This window comes from Pseudophryne corroboree, chromosome 2 (genome assembly GCF_028390025.1).
Source record: "Pseudophryne corroboree isolate aPseCor3 chromosome 2, aPseCor3.hap2, whole genome shotgun sequence".
In the NCBI taxonomy this organism is placed as follows: Eukaryota; Metazoa; Chordata; class Amphibia; order Anura; family Myobatrachidae; genus Pseudophryne; species Pseudophryne corroboree.
In genome coordinates, this window is record NC_086445.1 from 157529364 (window position 1) to 157544872 (window position 15509).

Consider the following 15509-nt stretch of genomic DNA (forward strand, 5'->3'; position numbering starts at 1 on the left):
AGCAGCTGTGCCACATCCTCCTGCAGCGCTGCTGTCCCCCCTCTCCGGTACCTCATCTCAATTCGACTTTTTTAAAGTCGAATTGAGATGGGATTGAATAGCCCTTGTCGGATCCATTCCGACAAATGTATGTCGGAATGGATCAGACCCTAATTGAATATACCCCTATATCTGTGCCAGTTATGTGCAGTACAGCTAATGTAAAAGTAATCTCGATCATGTTAAAACCTTCTTAAAAAAAAGTTAAATGTGATCTTTTAAAAAAACACTCCAATGTGTGAGGTATGCTAATTTCTATAGACTAAAATAGTAAAAACATTACACTTATTAAGAAAAGCAATGTAGTAAAGATGAATTATCCTGATCTGTAAAGGCTAATTTTATCACAATGTGTATCTCTGCATCAGCAGGTTTCCTGATCTGTATCTTCTGCATTACAAGGTAAAACTTTCCTCATTAAAGAAAACCTAAAAAGAGCACTAGGACAGGCAATGTGTCATCAGTGTTACTAAATGGAAGAACTTCTCTCAGTTTGAATAGATTAACATTACTGCCAGCCACGCTGGGGCAATCCAGGCTGAAGAGGAAATGGTGTTCCGGGTCCTGTCGGGAAACCAGCAAAGGCGTCTGCCTGAGTAGCAAACCCTTCCAGGGCAGAAGCCGAGTGAGCCTGGAGCAAGAGATAATTCCATTACAGACTCTCATCAAGTAAAATGATGACCTATGTACAGTACATAAATTAGAGTGACCATTTTGTCCCTTTTACCTGGGAAGCTCATGGATTACACAGGTTCTGTGGCTTATTAAAACCATCTGAAATGTAGGCTTGAAGTTAGCCAGCCACAGAACCTGTGTAATCCATGTGCGTCCCAGGTAAAAGGGATAAAATGGTCACTCTACCTAAATGAACACTTATAAGTTTGTTGTAGTCATACAGTAGTTTTATCAATATGCGGACTGTGCAGCTTGTAATCTCTTCCCCAACCATTAACTGACCACTAGCTGCTGGCAAAAGCCTGACTGAGACCCTGTATCCACGTTAACACAACACAGAAATAATAAAGTGTAGCAAAATATGCTAACCGTATATAATAAATGTTGATAATGATACTGGCAGTGTGTCTAAAGGATTCTCACCTGCATAAGCATTAAAAATAGCTGGTGTCTGTATTTAATATTACTTATTACTATCCGAAACATAGCATTAAATAGCAGCAAACTGGTTATCATCATCCTCCGGCAGTTCATATATCTGATAGATCAGGAGACTTTAGCAAACCAACTAATAATCAGTTACGTTTCGCGGCCACATAAATCCCTGTGAGGGTGTCATCTTTTCAAACGTACATATTTTTTATTAACCTAGGAGACGCATCTTTTAAGTTAAAGAAATTTGCATGTGTACTCGCTGGTGTTGTAATGTAAAATAGTGATAGAGATACTAATATTAGAGGAAATCAGTAAGAGAACATATAAAATAATTTAATAATGGTTTTGCATGAGTAAAGATCCATATCAAAACGTTAAATCATTGATGTGTTGTGTAATTACTAATAGAATAATAACAGACCACACTGCACAAAACAAACAAAGGGGCAGATGTATTAAGCCTGGAGAAGTGATAAAGAAGTGATAAGTAGAAGGTGATAACGCACTAGCCAATCAGCTCCTGTAAGTTTTCAAGCCCGTACTGATTGGCTGTTGCGTTATCACCTTCTACTTATCACTTCTTTATCACTTCTTCAGGCATGATACATCTGCCCCAATCCCCCTAAAATAGAATGGAATCATTATAATTTTACTGGAGATAATTCATCAGCAGAATGTTCGTAAATGTGCATGTAAGATAGCTGAGTGTGGCCATAGGAATGCTCTAAATGGTTTAGAAGCGGTTAACAGAGTAGTTCATCAAATAGGCTGTAAAGTTAAATTCTGTGGATTTTATCATTTTAGGTAGAATAAAAGATTTGAACTAAAGCAATGATAACAGGTCCTACCATGCTCAGAGGTGTCACCTGGTGTGGTGACACTCGATGCGCAAAACAGAGACCCCCTGCACCGTGGAAAGGGGGCATGGCCTGGTAGCATTGCCATTTTCATCACTCCAGGGGTGTGCCCTGCATTCCTGGAGCTACTGGGCTGCCCCTGGAAACATTGGTTGTACTGATAGCTCGTTCTCAGTGACAGGAGAAGAGTACTGTACGATGATGTCACAGTGCAGCACTCCGGTCACTGTCAGTGTGGAGGAGCCGGCAATTTAGGGTCACCCCCTCCTATTGTGACACCCGAGTGCAGTTTGCAGCGCCATAGTAATGCCTGTGTCACAGTCAAGCCAGAATGAAAATGATGTAGCAAGTTGGAACATGCTCAGACTTTAAGGCTACATTTGCAGGGGAAGGAGACCGCAAATCACCTGCTATGACAGTCAGGTGAAAGCACATTGCAGCCTGTAACAAGTCATTTTGGTTCACACCGCATAGAGGTTGGCTGCCCTAATGTACAATGGGAAGCAGTTGGCTTTCCGACGGACGGGATCCCAGCGCTCAGGGATCCCGAAGGAGGACACAATCCCAGCGTCTAGATACTGACACTGTACGGGACACCAGCGTCACAATACCGCCGGCCAGCATCCCGATCATCCTGACAGCGGGACACGCTGGCGTCCTAATGCGGGGGGGGGGGGGGGGGGGGGGGGAGGGGGGGGTTAGGAAGACCAATTGGGGTCAGGGTTAGGGACCGGGGAGGGATGGTTAGGTTTAGGCACATGGAATGGGAGGTTAGGGTTAGGCATCAAGCGGGGAGGGTTAGGTATAAGGAGCGGGGAAGAGAGGTTTAGGGATAGGCACCAATCGGGAGGGTTATGGTTAGGCATCACCAGGGAGAGTTATGTTTAGGCACCCACAAGGGAGGGTTAGGGTTAAGGTAGGGGGCAGAGGAGGGTTAGGGTACTTTAGAGGGGGCTGACCGCTGGCGTCCCGTCCATCGGGAAATCATACTGAACCCAGTACAATAATGTCTACAGCCAAACATGGTGGTGGTATATAGTTGAAATTAAATCTCCCCCTAACAGTTTTTCACCATGATAGTGAACGCTAAACCTCCAACTATGAACTCAAATATCTTCTGTTCAAATGTAAAAATGATTAACAATACTATGCTATACAAAGATATTTCTGCAGCAGGGTACATTGTGTTCCACAGGAAAACATCAGGGTGTAGAGTGGATCTTGATCCAGAGGCACCACAAGGCTAAAGCTTTAGGCTGTCCCAGGATGCATTGGAGCCTCCTCTATAACCCCACCTCCAAGCACTGAGAGCCCAGTTTCGAGTTGGTGTCTGCAGCAGCAGGTCACTTAACAGAGGGGGAAGCACTGGGCAGCCCTGAGGAAGCTTTTCTAAGTAGATTTCTTCCATGAGCTGTCAGTACTTCAGCGCTGCAACTTCATCACCTCCCAAGCAGCGTTGTATACTCCAGCGGCCTGTTCCCGGGTACTTGCGACTGAGACGTCCCGGCTTAGGCACACACTCGCAGACTGCTCTCCAGGTTCACGTGGCTGCTACGGGGAGGAGGTAAGTGGGTCCCCCAGGCGGGACCCGCTATTAAATAGCATTCCGTCCGTGACCTAGGGAGATGGATCACAGTGCTGGCGTGGACACCGTCACTGATCAGGACCCCACTAGACCACCGGGGCGTCTGAGTACAAGTCGGGTGTACTAACACCCCACTTAATAAGGCTCACAGTACCTGGGGTGGAAGTCTAGCATAGGGGAGGAAGCACTTGACATTTAGCTCCTCCACCGGCCAGGGCGCCATCTACTGCAGATTTTCCCGCTCTGGAGCTGCCTCACACTCTCCCTCACTCCCTGACTGAGATGCTTGGCGCCATCTTATGAGCATAGCTGTGGCTGGTCTCCGGGACTGCAGGGCAAGGTCTCCCTTGTAAAGCCAATACATACACTTAAGTATCCAACATGTCGTTATACAGACAGTGTTAGTTGAGAAAGACGTACCTAGTACTTAATATATTGTACGAGTATTCTGATATATCCTCCGGTTACTGAGTTAGTGTATATCCACTAACTAAACCCCCATCATTTATGTATTAATGTGTTGAGGATAAGTGAGCTTGCTATGGGGAGTGCTGGGTTTTCTGTTTGTATGTATTTGAGTGATGTGGTCATGGGCTACATGCAATGTGGCAAGTGCTTTTGTGTACCCCGCTTCTGGGGTGGCGAGTGCAGAGGTTACGTGCACCCCACCCCATGAGTGGGGTGCACATAACCTCTGCCCCGTTTCTGGGGTGGCGAGTGCTGCGGTTTTACATTTGTGTGTATAGATAGATAGATAGATAGATAGATAGATAGATAGATTAGATAAATAGATTAGATATACACTAGTCCAGTGCAGCTTTATTGTGATAATAATTTCTGCATTGCCTGTGCAGATCTGGGTGGGTTATTTTGTTTCTGTGCAGGGTAAATACTGGCTTCTTTATTTTTACACTGCAATTTAGATTTCAGTTTGAACACACTCCACCCAAATCTAACTCTCTCTGCACATTAGTTATATCTGGCCCCACTTGCAGTGCACATGGTTTTACCCAACTGCTAACAAATTTGCTGAGGCGATCAACTCTGAATTAGGCCCTATAGGGGGCATTTACTAAGTAGTGTTAAGAGCAGAGAAGTGAGCCAGTGGGGAGGTTGCCCCATCAACCGATCAGCAATGGGCACTTCTCCACTGGCTCACTTCTCCGCTCTTATCACCGTTTAGAAAATATCCCCCTATGTGTCATACACCTCCCACTCAGACCGCAACTGCTGTGCCTACTCAGGAGCCACCCTGGGCTGCGTTCAGTACCCTACTGGGTACTCTGGTGGAACACCTTACGCCCCCTATGGGACCACCTGTGCCACTACAGCTAAAAATTGTCCCTATGGTTAATCCGCCTTGGGCTGAAAATTTATCTAGCCAGCTGCAGCAATTAAATCATTTGTTAGACAAAAATCCACCCCAGGTTACTCCCATGGCTCTGGGTAACCTAAGCGGGCTGCTTCCTCCTCACAATCCACATACCTCTCTGATGTTTCATCAGACCGATGAGGATTCTCCCTTGCAGATTGATGTCCCTGCTGTAGTGGTTGCTATTAAGCAAATCCTACAGATCTCTGATGATGAGGATCCCACTACTGTGGCTAAGAAAACTGGTATGTTTAAACGGCTGAAAGTGGTAAAAATCTATTACCCCATTCTGACCATTTAGTGGACATAAGGCGGGAACCCTGGTCCACTCCAGGGAAGAAATTCCCTCTGTCTAAACAGGCTTTGGCTCGCTATCCTCTCCCTGCAGATTTATGTACCAAGTGGGAAAATCCACCGCCGTGGATTCCCACGTCACCAGTCTCGTGGTGTCATCCACTCTCCCTGTCACTTTACTGAAAGTGAATACCTTGTCGGTATGGTTTCTGAGAAAAATTGCGTCTATACCTGACGTTCATACTTTCACTCAGGGTTCAGCCTCCCTATGTTCCTCCTGTGGCTCCATGGGATCTGACTGTTGTACTGAACGCCCTGCAAGAGTCTCCATTTAAACCTCTTGAGTCGGTGGACCTTAAATGGTGCACAGCCAAGTTCCTATTCTTGATGGTTATTGCCTCTGAAAGTAGGGTGTCGGACTTAGGTCCCTTGTCCTGTCTGCCCTTTCTGATATTTCACCGTGAGTGGGCAGTTCTACGAACTCGACCAGGTTATTTATCCAAGGTGGTATCATCTTTTCACGTTAACCAAGAGATTGTGGTTCCGGCCTATGGGCCATATTCAATTAGCAGTGATAACGGACTTTTCACGTGAAAAGTCCTGTTTTCGGGTGAAAAACCGGACTTTTCACGTGAAATGCAATTACAGCCTATTCAATTATCCTGGAAAATTTATCGGTGATCATGTTTTCACTAATTTCACTTCACCTTCTCTGAAGCAGGTGAAAAGTTGGGAAAAGTCACTATTTTAAGGTAAAAATGTTTGGATATGGTACAGAACTCCTGGGACACCCCCCTTTATGACTAATTAGGCACGTTGAAGTTTTTAATTATTTTTAATTGGCCAATAATGACATGTCATTTTTGGGGTGAAAAAGTAAAAAGTGATGGAAATTGGGGTTCAAGGTATGGGACAGGTATATTGGGGTGCTTTATGAGTGGGACAGGTGTTTTTTAGGCTTGCAGATGGGAGTAATCGGTCTGTTTCCACTTTTTTTTTAAAGTACCCTAAAATAACCCAAATATATACTTATACCCATTTTCATGTACCCCAAATTTAATGAGAGCATTTATTTTGCTCAAAAAAACTTGCTTTCTATCATTTTTTCGCATTTAAAAAAAAAATGCATATAACCGCCATTTCACACAATTTAAGTCCCCAAAAACGCTCTAATGTGATCTCTAACACACTTCTCTTCTGTTTTCCTATGTTAGTTTAGCATTTTTTGGGGTACAGGCTGATTTCCCCATTTTCACCTGCACTTTTCACTGCAAGAATTTTCACGTGAAACCCGGTCGGAATTGAATAGGTCGAAAAATGGAGCGTTTTCGCGGCAATTTTCGGCCGATTGGCGCAAAAAATTTTCGGGCGCAAAATTGCCGCGAATTTGCGGATAATTGAATATCCCCCTTTATCTCTTCGGACTTCTCCCAAAGAGCGGTCTTTGGATGTGGTAAAGGCTCTCCGTATCTATGTGGAGAGGACTGCCACTATCAGGAGGTCAGATGCCCATTTGTCCTGTTTAGTTTCCACAAATATGGCTGGCCTGCGAATAAGCAAACCTTGGCCAGATGGATTAGAATGGCGATTGCACAAGCTGGTCTCCCAGCTCCTGCTGCTATTAATGCCCATTCTACTCGGTCTGTTGGACCTTCTTGGGAGGCCCGTCATGGCACGTCCGCAGAACAATTGTACAAGGCGGCTACGTGGTCCTCTGTGAATACGTTTCTTAGGTTCTATGCCTTTGATACTTTTGCTTCCCAATTCTCATATTCGCTAAGGCGCGTCCTCTCCCTTAAGGAACTGCTTTAGGACATCCGATGTTCCCATGTGGAACACAATGTACGCCGCTGCAGAAAAGGAGTGTTAAGGTAGACTTACCATGGTTAACACTCTTTCTACGAGGTACATTGGGTTCCACAGGGCGCCCACCCTGACGCACCTAGCTTTTATGGGTTTGTATGGCATTAGCCGCTGATCCCTTCTCCTGTCGTGAGAACGTGGTTCTATGATACTAACATCTGCCTTCTCTCTTGACTGCTCCTGCATTGGACTGGTTAACGAAACTGGGCTCTCAGTGCCTGGAGGTGGGGTTATATAGGAGGCCCCAATGCATCCTGGGACAGCCTAAAGCTTTAGCCTGTTGGTGCCTCTGGATCAAGATCCACTCTACACCCTAATGTTTCCCTGTGGAACCCAATGTACCTCGCAGAAAGAGTGTTTACCATGGTAAGTCTACCAAAACACTCCTTTTTATTATTTGAATAAAAACTTACAACCTAGAATGCAATCTCAAACAGACCTGCCAACTTCACACCACAAAATCTAATTTCCATAAATTCAGGATTGTACCCACGTTGAGACCGCCAAACCTGACAAATTCATTAGACTATAAAACGGTTTCATATGTTAATAGCATCTATAGTGGTCACACTTGATATAGGAGCTGTGCAACATATTCAGTATTTTACCTGTAATAATGCAGTTTGTGCTGCAGCAGCTGCTGCGGCGGCGGCTGCTGCACTCTGCTGGTATCCTTGCAGAGACTGGGAGGGACTTTGCGGAAATCCAGGAAGACCAGAAAGAGAGAGAAGGGGAAATGCTGATGGCCTAGAGGAAGACGACATAAAAGAAAACCATTATGAATTAAAAAAAAACTAATATCTTATGTAGTAATATAATCCCTACTCTTCTCACAAGCCCTGTCCATCAGAAATAGGGTTACACCTGAAGAGGGTGAACACGCAGAGGAACAAGAAGTATGTAACTGAATATGCTTAAATGCATCTAATATACATTAAGCATATATTCTTACTCATTAAGGTATACTCTCACATGAATTACAGTGAACATAAAAGCAAGCAGCGATGAGCAGAATTTGGGTAGGCACAGCTGATTAGTGGACACACAAATTAATGTTACTTTAATATACTGTTAATCACAATAACCATCAAAAATAAATACAGCGCATCAGGCTTGGACTGGCCCACAGGGAAAACCACCGGTGCGCTCCACTGCCTGGGGGCCCACCTCCTGCTCTAAGGGTCAGATTCCAGACTGTACACTTGAAATATACATTATACGTATGTTACCTTATACTGGACTATGGTGTATTTTCTACAGTGCATTGCTGTCATTAGTCTGTTATTAATCTGGTACATTATCATGCATGCAGCTGCTGAATTTACTGTATATATTTTTGAAAAGGCCCAAACATTGCACTTTATAATGGTTAGTCAAACCAATGGGCCCCTACCACTGCATTCCCCCGGTGGGCCCTGCATGCTCCAGTCCGACACTGAAGCGCATACCTTTATCAAACTCTCAGTAAATTACACTATTACACTGCATTACTCATAGTAATATATATATTGGGATCAGTACGAGATACCGCCCGACGGGATCCCGGCGGTCGGAATCCCGAGACCGGGATCAAGACCGGCACAATCCCGACAGGTGGGCGAGCGCAAAGCAGCCCCTTGCGGGCTCGCTGCGCTCGCCACGCTGCGCTCGCCACGCGGCAGGCACGGTGCCTCTCTACGCTCGACACACTAATTTATTCTCCCACTATGGGTGTCGTGGACACCCACAGAGGGAGAATATGTGGGGATTGTGCCGGTCGGGATCCCGGTGTCGGAATTCCGTCCGGTGGGATCTTGACCGCATCCCATATATTTACATTATGTCTTAAAAAGTAAGAAATGTAATTAATCATAAATTAGGCTAAAAAGTTCTAGATAAAGAAATGATAAAATCAGGGGTCAGACAGTGCAGGACAGTACCAGACCTGGGACACCCTGGCAATTAGTCACACTGCATGTTGTCTGTTTTGTATACCGGTTGAAAGCTAATTGAGGGCTTGACAAGGTACAGTATGCCCTATATTTATTTTTGATAGATACATGTTATTACAGAGTGTAACCAACAGCTTCTGCTGCCTTATGGTGAAGAAATAGTTTATATAGTAAACCATTTGCAGATAACTTATGTTGGGTGCACACTGGCCAATACATCAGGCACTCCAGCGAACGGACAATAAGCCGTAAGCCCGTCGGTGGGTGTGTACACCAGATATGTCTGTGAACGATGTGTTTACAGGCATATTGCGTCGGCCCTGCAGCACAGCCGATAAATTATATATTGGGTCATCTGGCTGTGCGTGAGCTGATGTTACAGCTGGATGAGCAGATAGAACACTGATACTTCACTGCTGTCTTCTCTCTAACATTCAGCAGTTACTTTCACTTACCTAACTCGCAGATTTTTCACTGCTATCCTTTGTGTGGTACCTTGGGTTGGTTTTGGGGTGCCCGCACCACAGAGGTAAACCCCTATAATGTTAGGGACCTGCCTGATGAGGTTTACCTTGACAACTGGTTGGCAGGTTCATAATATTGGCCAATTTTATGCCAAAGACCTCAAATATGATGTATAATTATTACATTTATAATTATGGTAGCTCTGTTTTTCTATGTTGTAGTATTAAGTCTCAGGTAGCACATCCCATTATAAGTAGCTAGGGTGTGCAGTCCAGGCTTTCTTTCCCCCGATATATTCGAGCTGTACAGATTCTCATTCATCAGTAGAGATAATTTTGCCAGGAGTCAGTTAACCTACCAGTATGTTCTTGGCATTAGGAAGGAAATCCCAGCAAACTTGGGGAGGGCATACAAACCCCACACAGATAGGGCGCTGGTCAGCATCGAACCGATGACTACAGTGCTGTGAGTCAGCAATGCTAACCACTGTGTCCCTTACATTATATTATGTATTTGGAAACTCCACTATTTATTAGAAGGCTACCAAAATACCAGTGAATGTTTATACTGGACAGAGTCACATTGTATTGTGAACAGTTTAAACTTACATTTTAGCAAGGGTACACCCAACATAGGTGGTGATTCTACGTCACACTGTTTGCAGGTAGGCGGTGGAATCTGCTCCACCCACAGTGGCAAGTCATCATTAGTATTGGTTCTTGCACCAGACCCATGCCAGGAGCAAGAGATCCGTCTAAAACAGGCTTCCCTTCTCCGTACCCATGACTCAGAATAACAAAGAACTTAAGCTACCTTTCCATTACACTCCTCGTCAGAACAGTTCCGTGCTATTACACTGTCCCCACTCAGCACCAACCCTGAAACAACCATTTCGCAGACAGAAGCTCTGCGCTGTGTGTGAAAACTCTATCTTTGCATTTATGCAAAGAGATCAGTCTAATGTCCAATAAATGTAGTTAATGAGCATTATAAATTACAACTTTCTAAGCAAAATTAGATTAATAAAATGTTATTACTGACCCAGCTTGTGCAACAAGAGCAGAGTTGAAGTTGGAACTGAAAGCCGAAGCAAATCCAGGTAGAACGGACGCTGGTGATGGGGCAGTCACAGCTGCTGGCCCTGTTGGAACTGCTGTAGAGGGAGGCTGAAGTACAGGAAAAGATGGAAGAGCGGGTAGACCTGGATTGATTGATGGGGAGCTAGATGCTGGAAAACCGGGAAACGATGGATTTGATGAGACTAATGGTCCTTGTGGTACAGAAAACAGTGAAGGGACCGCAGTGGACAGGTTCAGCGGAAAAGGAGAAACAGCTGATGATGGTGCAGAAAGTCCAGGAAACACTGATGATGTCAGTGGTGGGGTTATAGAAGCTGATGAAGTGGCAGATGTTAACATGGATGCATTAGGTGTTAGGGTTGGACTACCAGCAAATGGAGATCCATTAGACAATGAAGTGAATGGAGAAAAAACTGGAGGAATTGCTGTAGAGGAACCCAATGCTATTGAAGACAGGGTTGGGCTACCTAGGTTTCCATTTATTGAGGAAAGGCCTGACAAACCAGGGTTCATTGAATTAGACAGGCTACCATGACCAGGTGGAAAAATATGGCTCAGCATGGCAGGTAACCCTAGAGAGCCATGCAATGGCGTTGCTGAGTGTGAAGGGCCTTTGAAAGCAGAAGGTGAAGAACTAGCTGATTCAGCTTTAGCTAAGATACTGGATGCAGTCATGGAAGAAAGACTTTGTTCAGACATGGAAACGGATGGATTCTGACCCTGTGAAACTGTGGGAATGCAACTAAGGGGAGAGGGCATCAGAGGTTGTCCTGGTATGGAAGTGGATGTAGAAATTGGATTTGATAATGATGGAGAAGATGACCCTGTGAACATAGACATTTCTGGAGTGGTAGTCCTCTGAGATGTAGGTGTTGAACATGTAGGAGTAAAACATTTGTTTAAAGCTGAGACAGAATCTGCGTTTTGAAGACTTGGCAATGGCAGAAGTCCAGGCACAGAAGGCATTGAAGGTGAATTCATTAATGATGGATCATTTGAAGCTAAAAATCCTTTTAAAACAGATAGCAATGGATTGCCTATATTCATTTGTCCAGCAACTCCGGCAATATCAGATAGTGTAGGACTAGCCATGCCCTGGAATGCAGGATTTAAGGACAATGGGAGGCCAGCAAATATTGATGGCATCATGTTGGCAGTGCTTACGGAGGCTGTAGACGTTGTGGCAGAAAATGGGAGGCCTGGAAGTGTCAAAGGAGACAAAGTATCATTGGGACCAGGACTGGCAAAGAGTGAAGAGGAACTATGTGGTGTTGGAATGGTAGTGGGTGGAAGACCAGGAAATACCGCAGGGCTTGGTGTTGACCGTGCACTGGCAGCTGTATGAGTACTGGAGGACATCTGAGCACTTTTTATAACAGTTGGTGTAGATGACTTAGGAGAAGCCATGGAGGGTGTGATTTGCCCAGGAAATGCTGCCAGGGAAGTAGGCATGTTCATTCCGGAAAGTGAAGGTGTTGTAGGAGTGGAAGGCGGGTTTATGGTCTTAGCGGGAGAAGCTGGAGACGGTGTGGCAGAAGGTGTAGGGGGAGCAGATGAGTTGGTTCCATGTGGAGAATTATGTGGATTTCCCAAAGCAGTAGCTGTAATAAAGACAAAAAATTTAGTGAAATGATAATGTAAATACGGTTTAGTAAAACATCAACAAACATAATTCTTAATCAACAGGTAAAACACTTTAATTGTTGAAGACAACTGCAACAGCAAATCAAATGGGTATGGATTAAAAGTAAAACATCAACAGTATATAGACAGTCAATAGATTGACACCAGATGGTTGACAGGGTCAGAAGTTTGATAGTTAAATGGTGAACATGGACTTAGGTCAACTGGGTCAAAAGGTAGACAAAAAAATGGTTGACACAGAAAAGGTTGACACTTTGTTTTGTTATTTTAACCCTAATTCTAGCCCTCCCCCTAGTGCCTCAACCTCCCTCTGGTGCATATGTGTGTATATGTTAAGCATTAATGGTAGTTCTCATCACACAGATTGTGCCGATATTGGTTGGTTTGAACTTGACAATACATTTTTATGGAGGGGAGTCCCCCACCTAAGGTTGGGTTTGCTTTCTTAATGAGAAGGCATACCAGATTCATGCTAACTCAATACCCATTTGTGATATAATCAATCCTTGCCTGAATTCCTAACGATGTCTGATATTTCCTATTAGTCATCAAAAGACATTAACCATTTGTCGGATATAGGTCCTTGGTACTCCTTATTTAGATATGCCAGTTATATCCAATGCAAATGCCTGCCAGATGTGGGTATTAATAGTTGCAACAAGTAGTGTGATTGCAGTTTTCCAAGTATTCCCTTTAATTCCAATCTAGAAGACCAGACATACAACAATAATATGAACTTTCATGGTACAATGGACTTTCTGTGGCATGGGAAGGCAATGAATGTTGCATAAAAGCAGTAGACATAGACAATACCTGGGAAGAGCTTCTAAATATTTGTAATGTGTACTTCTTTTCCAAAATTTCCCCTATCATTAGGAATGCATCCTTTACCTTGATTGGTTGTAGCTTTCGCTTGAGCAGCAGGATCTTCAATTCCTAGAAATGTGCACAAAAAAAAAATCAGTCTGAGAAATGATACAAATATTTTCTGTATATGGTACCTATACCATGATTCTATCCTTCTTACCGGTGGCCAGGGAGGCAGGATTAGGAGAATAAGGGGGTGGAGGCAGAGTTCCGGGAGCTACATTTGCAACAGAAATGAGACTACCATTGATATATGCACCTATTGAATAAAAACAAAATATGTAAAATGAAGAAATGTGGATTAGGAGTAGAAGGTTAACTTGTTCTATGGTTAATAGCTTCTTTCTACTCGCAATTTGATCTATTTATCCCGCAAAGGTGGCACCACCATAATTTTACCACTAGTGTGTATATACAATATATAGTATTGTTTTTTTAATGGTACTATAGCCCATGTTTAATTATAATATTGTGTAGTTTGTAGGTTGGAAGAAGCGGGTATGGGTTAATTATCCAGAAATGCTTGGGTCTAATGGTTTCTGTATAAGGAATTTGTTATATAAGTTTGAAAAGGAGTCCTTTTATCACAATGGCCGTGGCTTTCAGAACAGAAACTAAAGTAATATGAGCGCCAGGGCAAGAAGGAAACGGATGCCTCCTAGCCCTCAGAACGGATGCCTCCTAGCCCTAAAATCTCTAAATCCTGTACTACACCAACATCTCAAAGTATCTCCCAGGTTGACTTCTCCGCTCTGCACAAGATCTGTCCCTCTCATTCAAACCGATTACCTGCTCCCATTCATGGTTACAGGACTTTTTTTGAGCTGCACCCACTCTATGGAACCCCTCCCACACACAGCATGACTTTCCTCTAGCCTCCAAACCTTCAAGCAAGCTTATCAAATTCCAGAACCTCCCACATAACCTCCATAAGCTATCCTACCCAATTACATCTCCTCTATACAGTCCACACATAACTTTACATATCTTCTCTTTCTTCACTCCTACATCCCGCTAACCTCACACTACACCATTATGCAAAATGTAGCATTTATCTTTGTTTATTAATATCTATTTTCTATAGATTGCAAGCATGGCCCTCTTGCCTCTATGTCTGTCTGTTACTACCCAGTCTGAAAGCACTGCATTATAAGCTGGCGCTATATAAGTAATGGTTAATAAAAAAAATTTAAAAAATAAAATAAAATAATAATAATAATAATGAAGTAATATACTCTCCAGTCAGAAGAATCCTCCAGTCTCTGCCTCCAGTGTATGGGAACATATAATGTAATACATGCATCAGGTCTGTATGAACAATAAACTCTATGCTTCTTACTTCAACCCACAAACGAAAACAGAATATATGAACAATGCCCTAATATTCTCTGGACCTCATTCCTACAATGCACCCAAAGCACACCACAAAACAGCTTTGTTCAGGAATGTGGGTTCCCTGGCTAAGGATAAAACCAACCTCAGACTGGTCAGTGCAAGGCAGGAACCTCTGTGGAAGCGGTCACACACAGAGTATAGGCATGCTACATATCATTTTAATCATTAGTATCTGCTAGTGCCTCCCATTGCATTTCTTTGTGACTAAGACACATTTTCACAGAAAAAATGCAAAAAATATGCTTAGCGTTACCAAGTCACACGGCACTTGTGCAATGTGTGTAAACATGACTTTTAGTGCACGGAGAAAAGATGTAAGAATCTACATCTGTACATCTCTGCCAGATCTTGGATGGCGCAAGTCTCATTTTTTTAATTTGTTCAATGCCCCTGCATCGAAATAACCCCATCTCCGAAAGTCAACCTTAAGGCAGGTACACACTAGCCGATGCAGGTATGCCGGTGATGCGACGACTATATCGTTGAACAACATAACACATACACACTAAACGTTAATGTGCAACGATAAGTGACGTCACCGCCGGCATTCCCCGACATTGACGGGTTGAGCTGCATGTCAGATCAATATTGGTGATCGCTGAACGACATGTGGGAGCGTGCATTGTTCACCAATATTGCACACTGGACGATATAACCCTAAAAATAAACAATAACGACATTTATGTAGTTACCTTTTTTTTTTAGGCTGAAATCACCTAGTGTGTATCCCCCTTAATTCACCATTATTCTATAGCAATCATAACCTACTGCCTTCAGTTCATGAAATCTTGATGTCTGTAGTATCAAACAAGACACGTCTTCTGCATAATTCAATAGAAATATATTCAGTCCTCTGCCATCCCTCCAAACATGATGCTATATTACTGTGGGCCCAAAGCAGCACTCTGCATTTCAGAAATGCTCTTCTCAGACTACATCTAAGTAACTTCATGAAAATCTTCAAACAACTTTGTCCACAGACAATTTACACTAATCCTTTAAAAATCA

At 43.6% G+C, this 15509-nt stretch overlaps 1 protein-coding gene across 7 annotated transcripts in view; it reads right to left on the bottom strand.

Annotated features, from left to right (window-relative positions):
• Positions 1-483: 483 nt before the first annotated feature.
• The window catches only part of PROSER1 (proline and serine rich 1), a 102670-nt gene continuing 87644 nt past the window's right edge, over positions 484-15509 (bottom strand). For 3 of the 7 annotated variants that reach the window (XM_063951868.1, XM_063951871.1, XM_063951867.1), the window contains 5 exons: positions 13267-13365; positions 13131-13175; positions 10558-12196; positions 7729-7867; positions 484-670 (listed from right to left, as the gene is read on the bottom strand). In XM_063951868.1, the coding sequence (XP_063807938.1) occupies positions 548-670; positions 7729-7867; positions 10558-12196; positions 13131-13175; positions 13267-13365 (2045 nt within the window). In that variant the 3' untranslated portion in view covers positions 484-547. The remainder of the gene's footprint in view (positions 671-7728; positions 7868-10557; positions 12197-13130; positions 13176-13266; positions 13366-15509) is intronic. The other 4 variants (XM_063951872.1, XM_063951869.1, XM_063951873.1 and 1 more) reach the window with 2 other exon arrangements.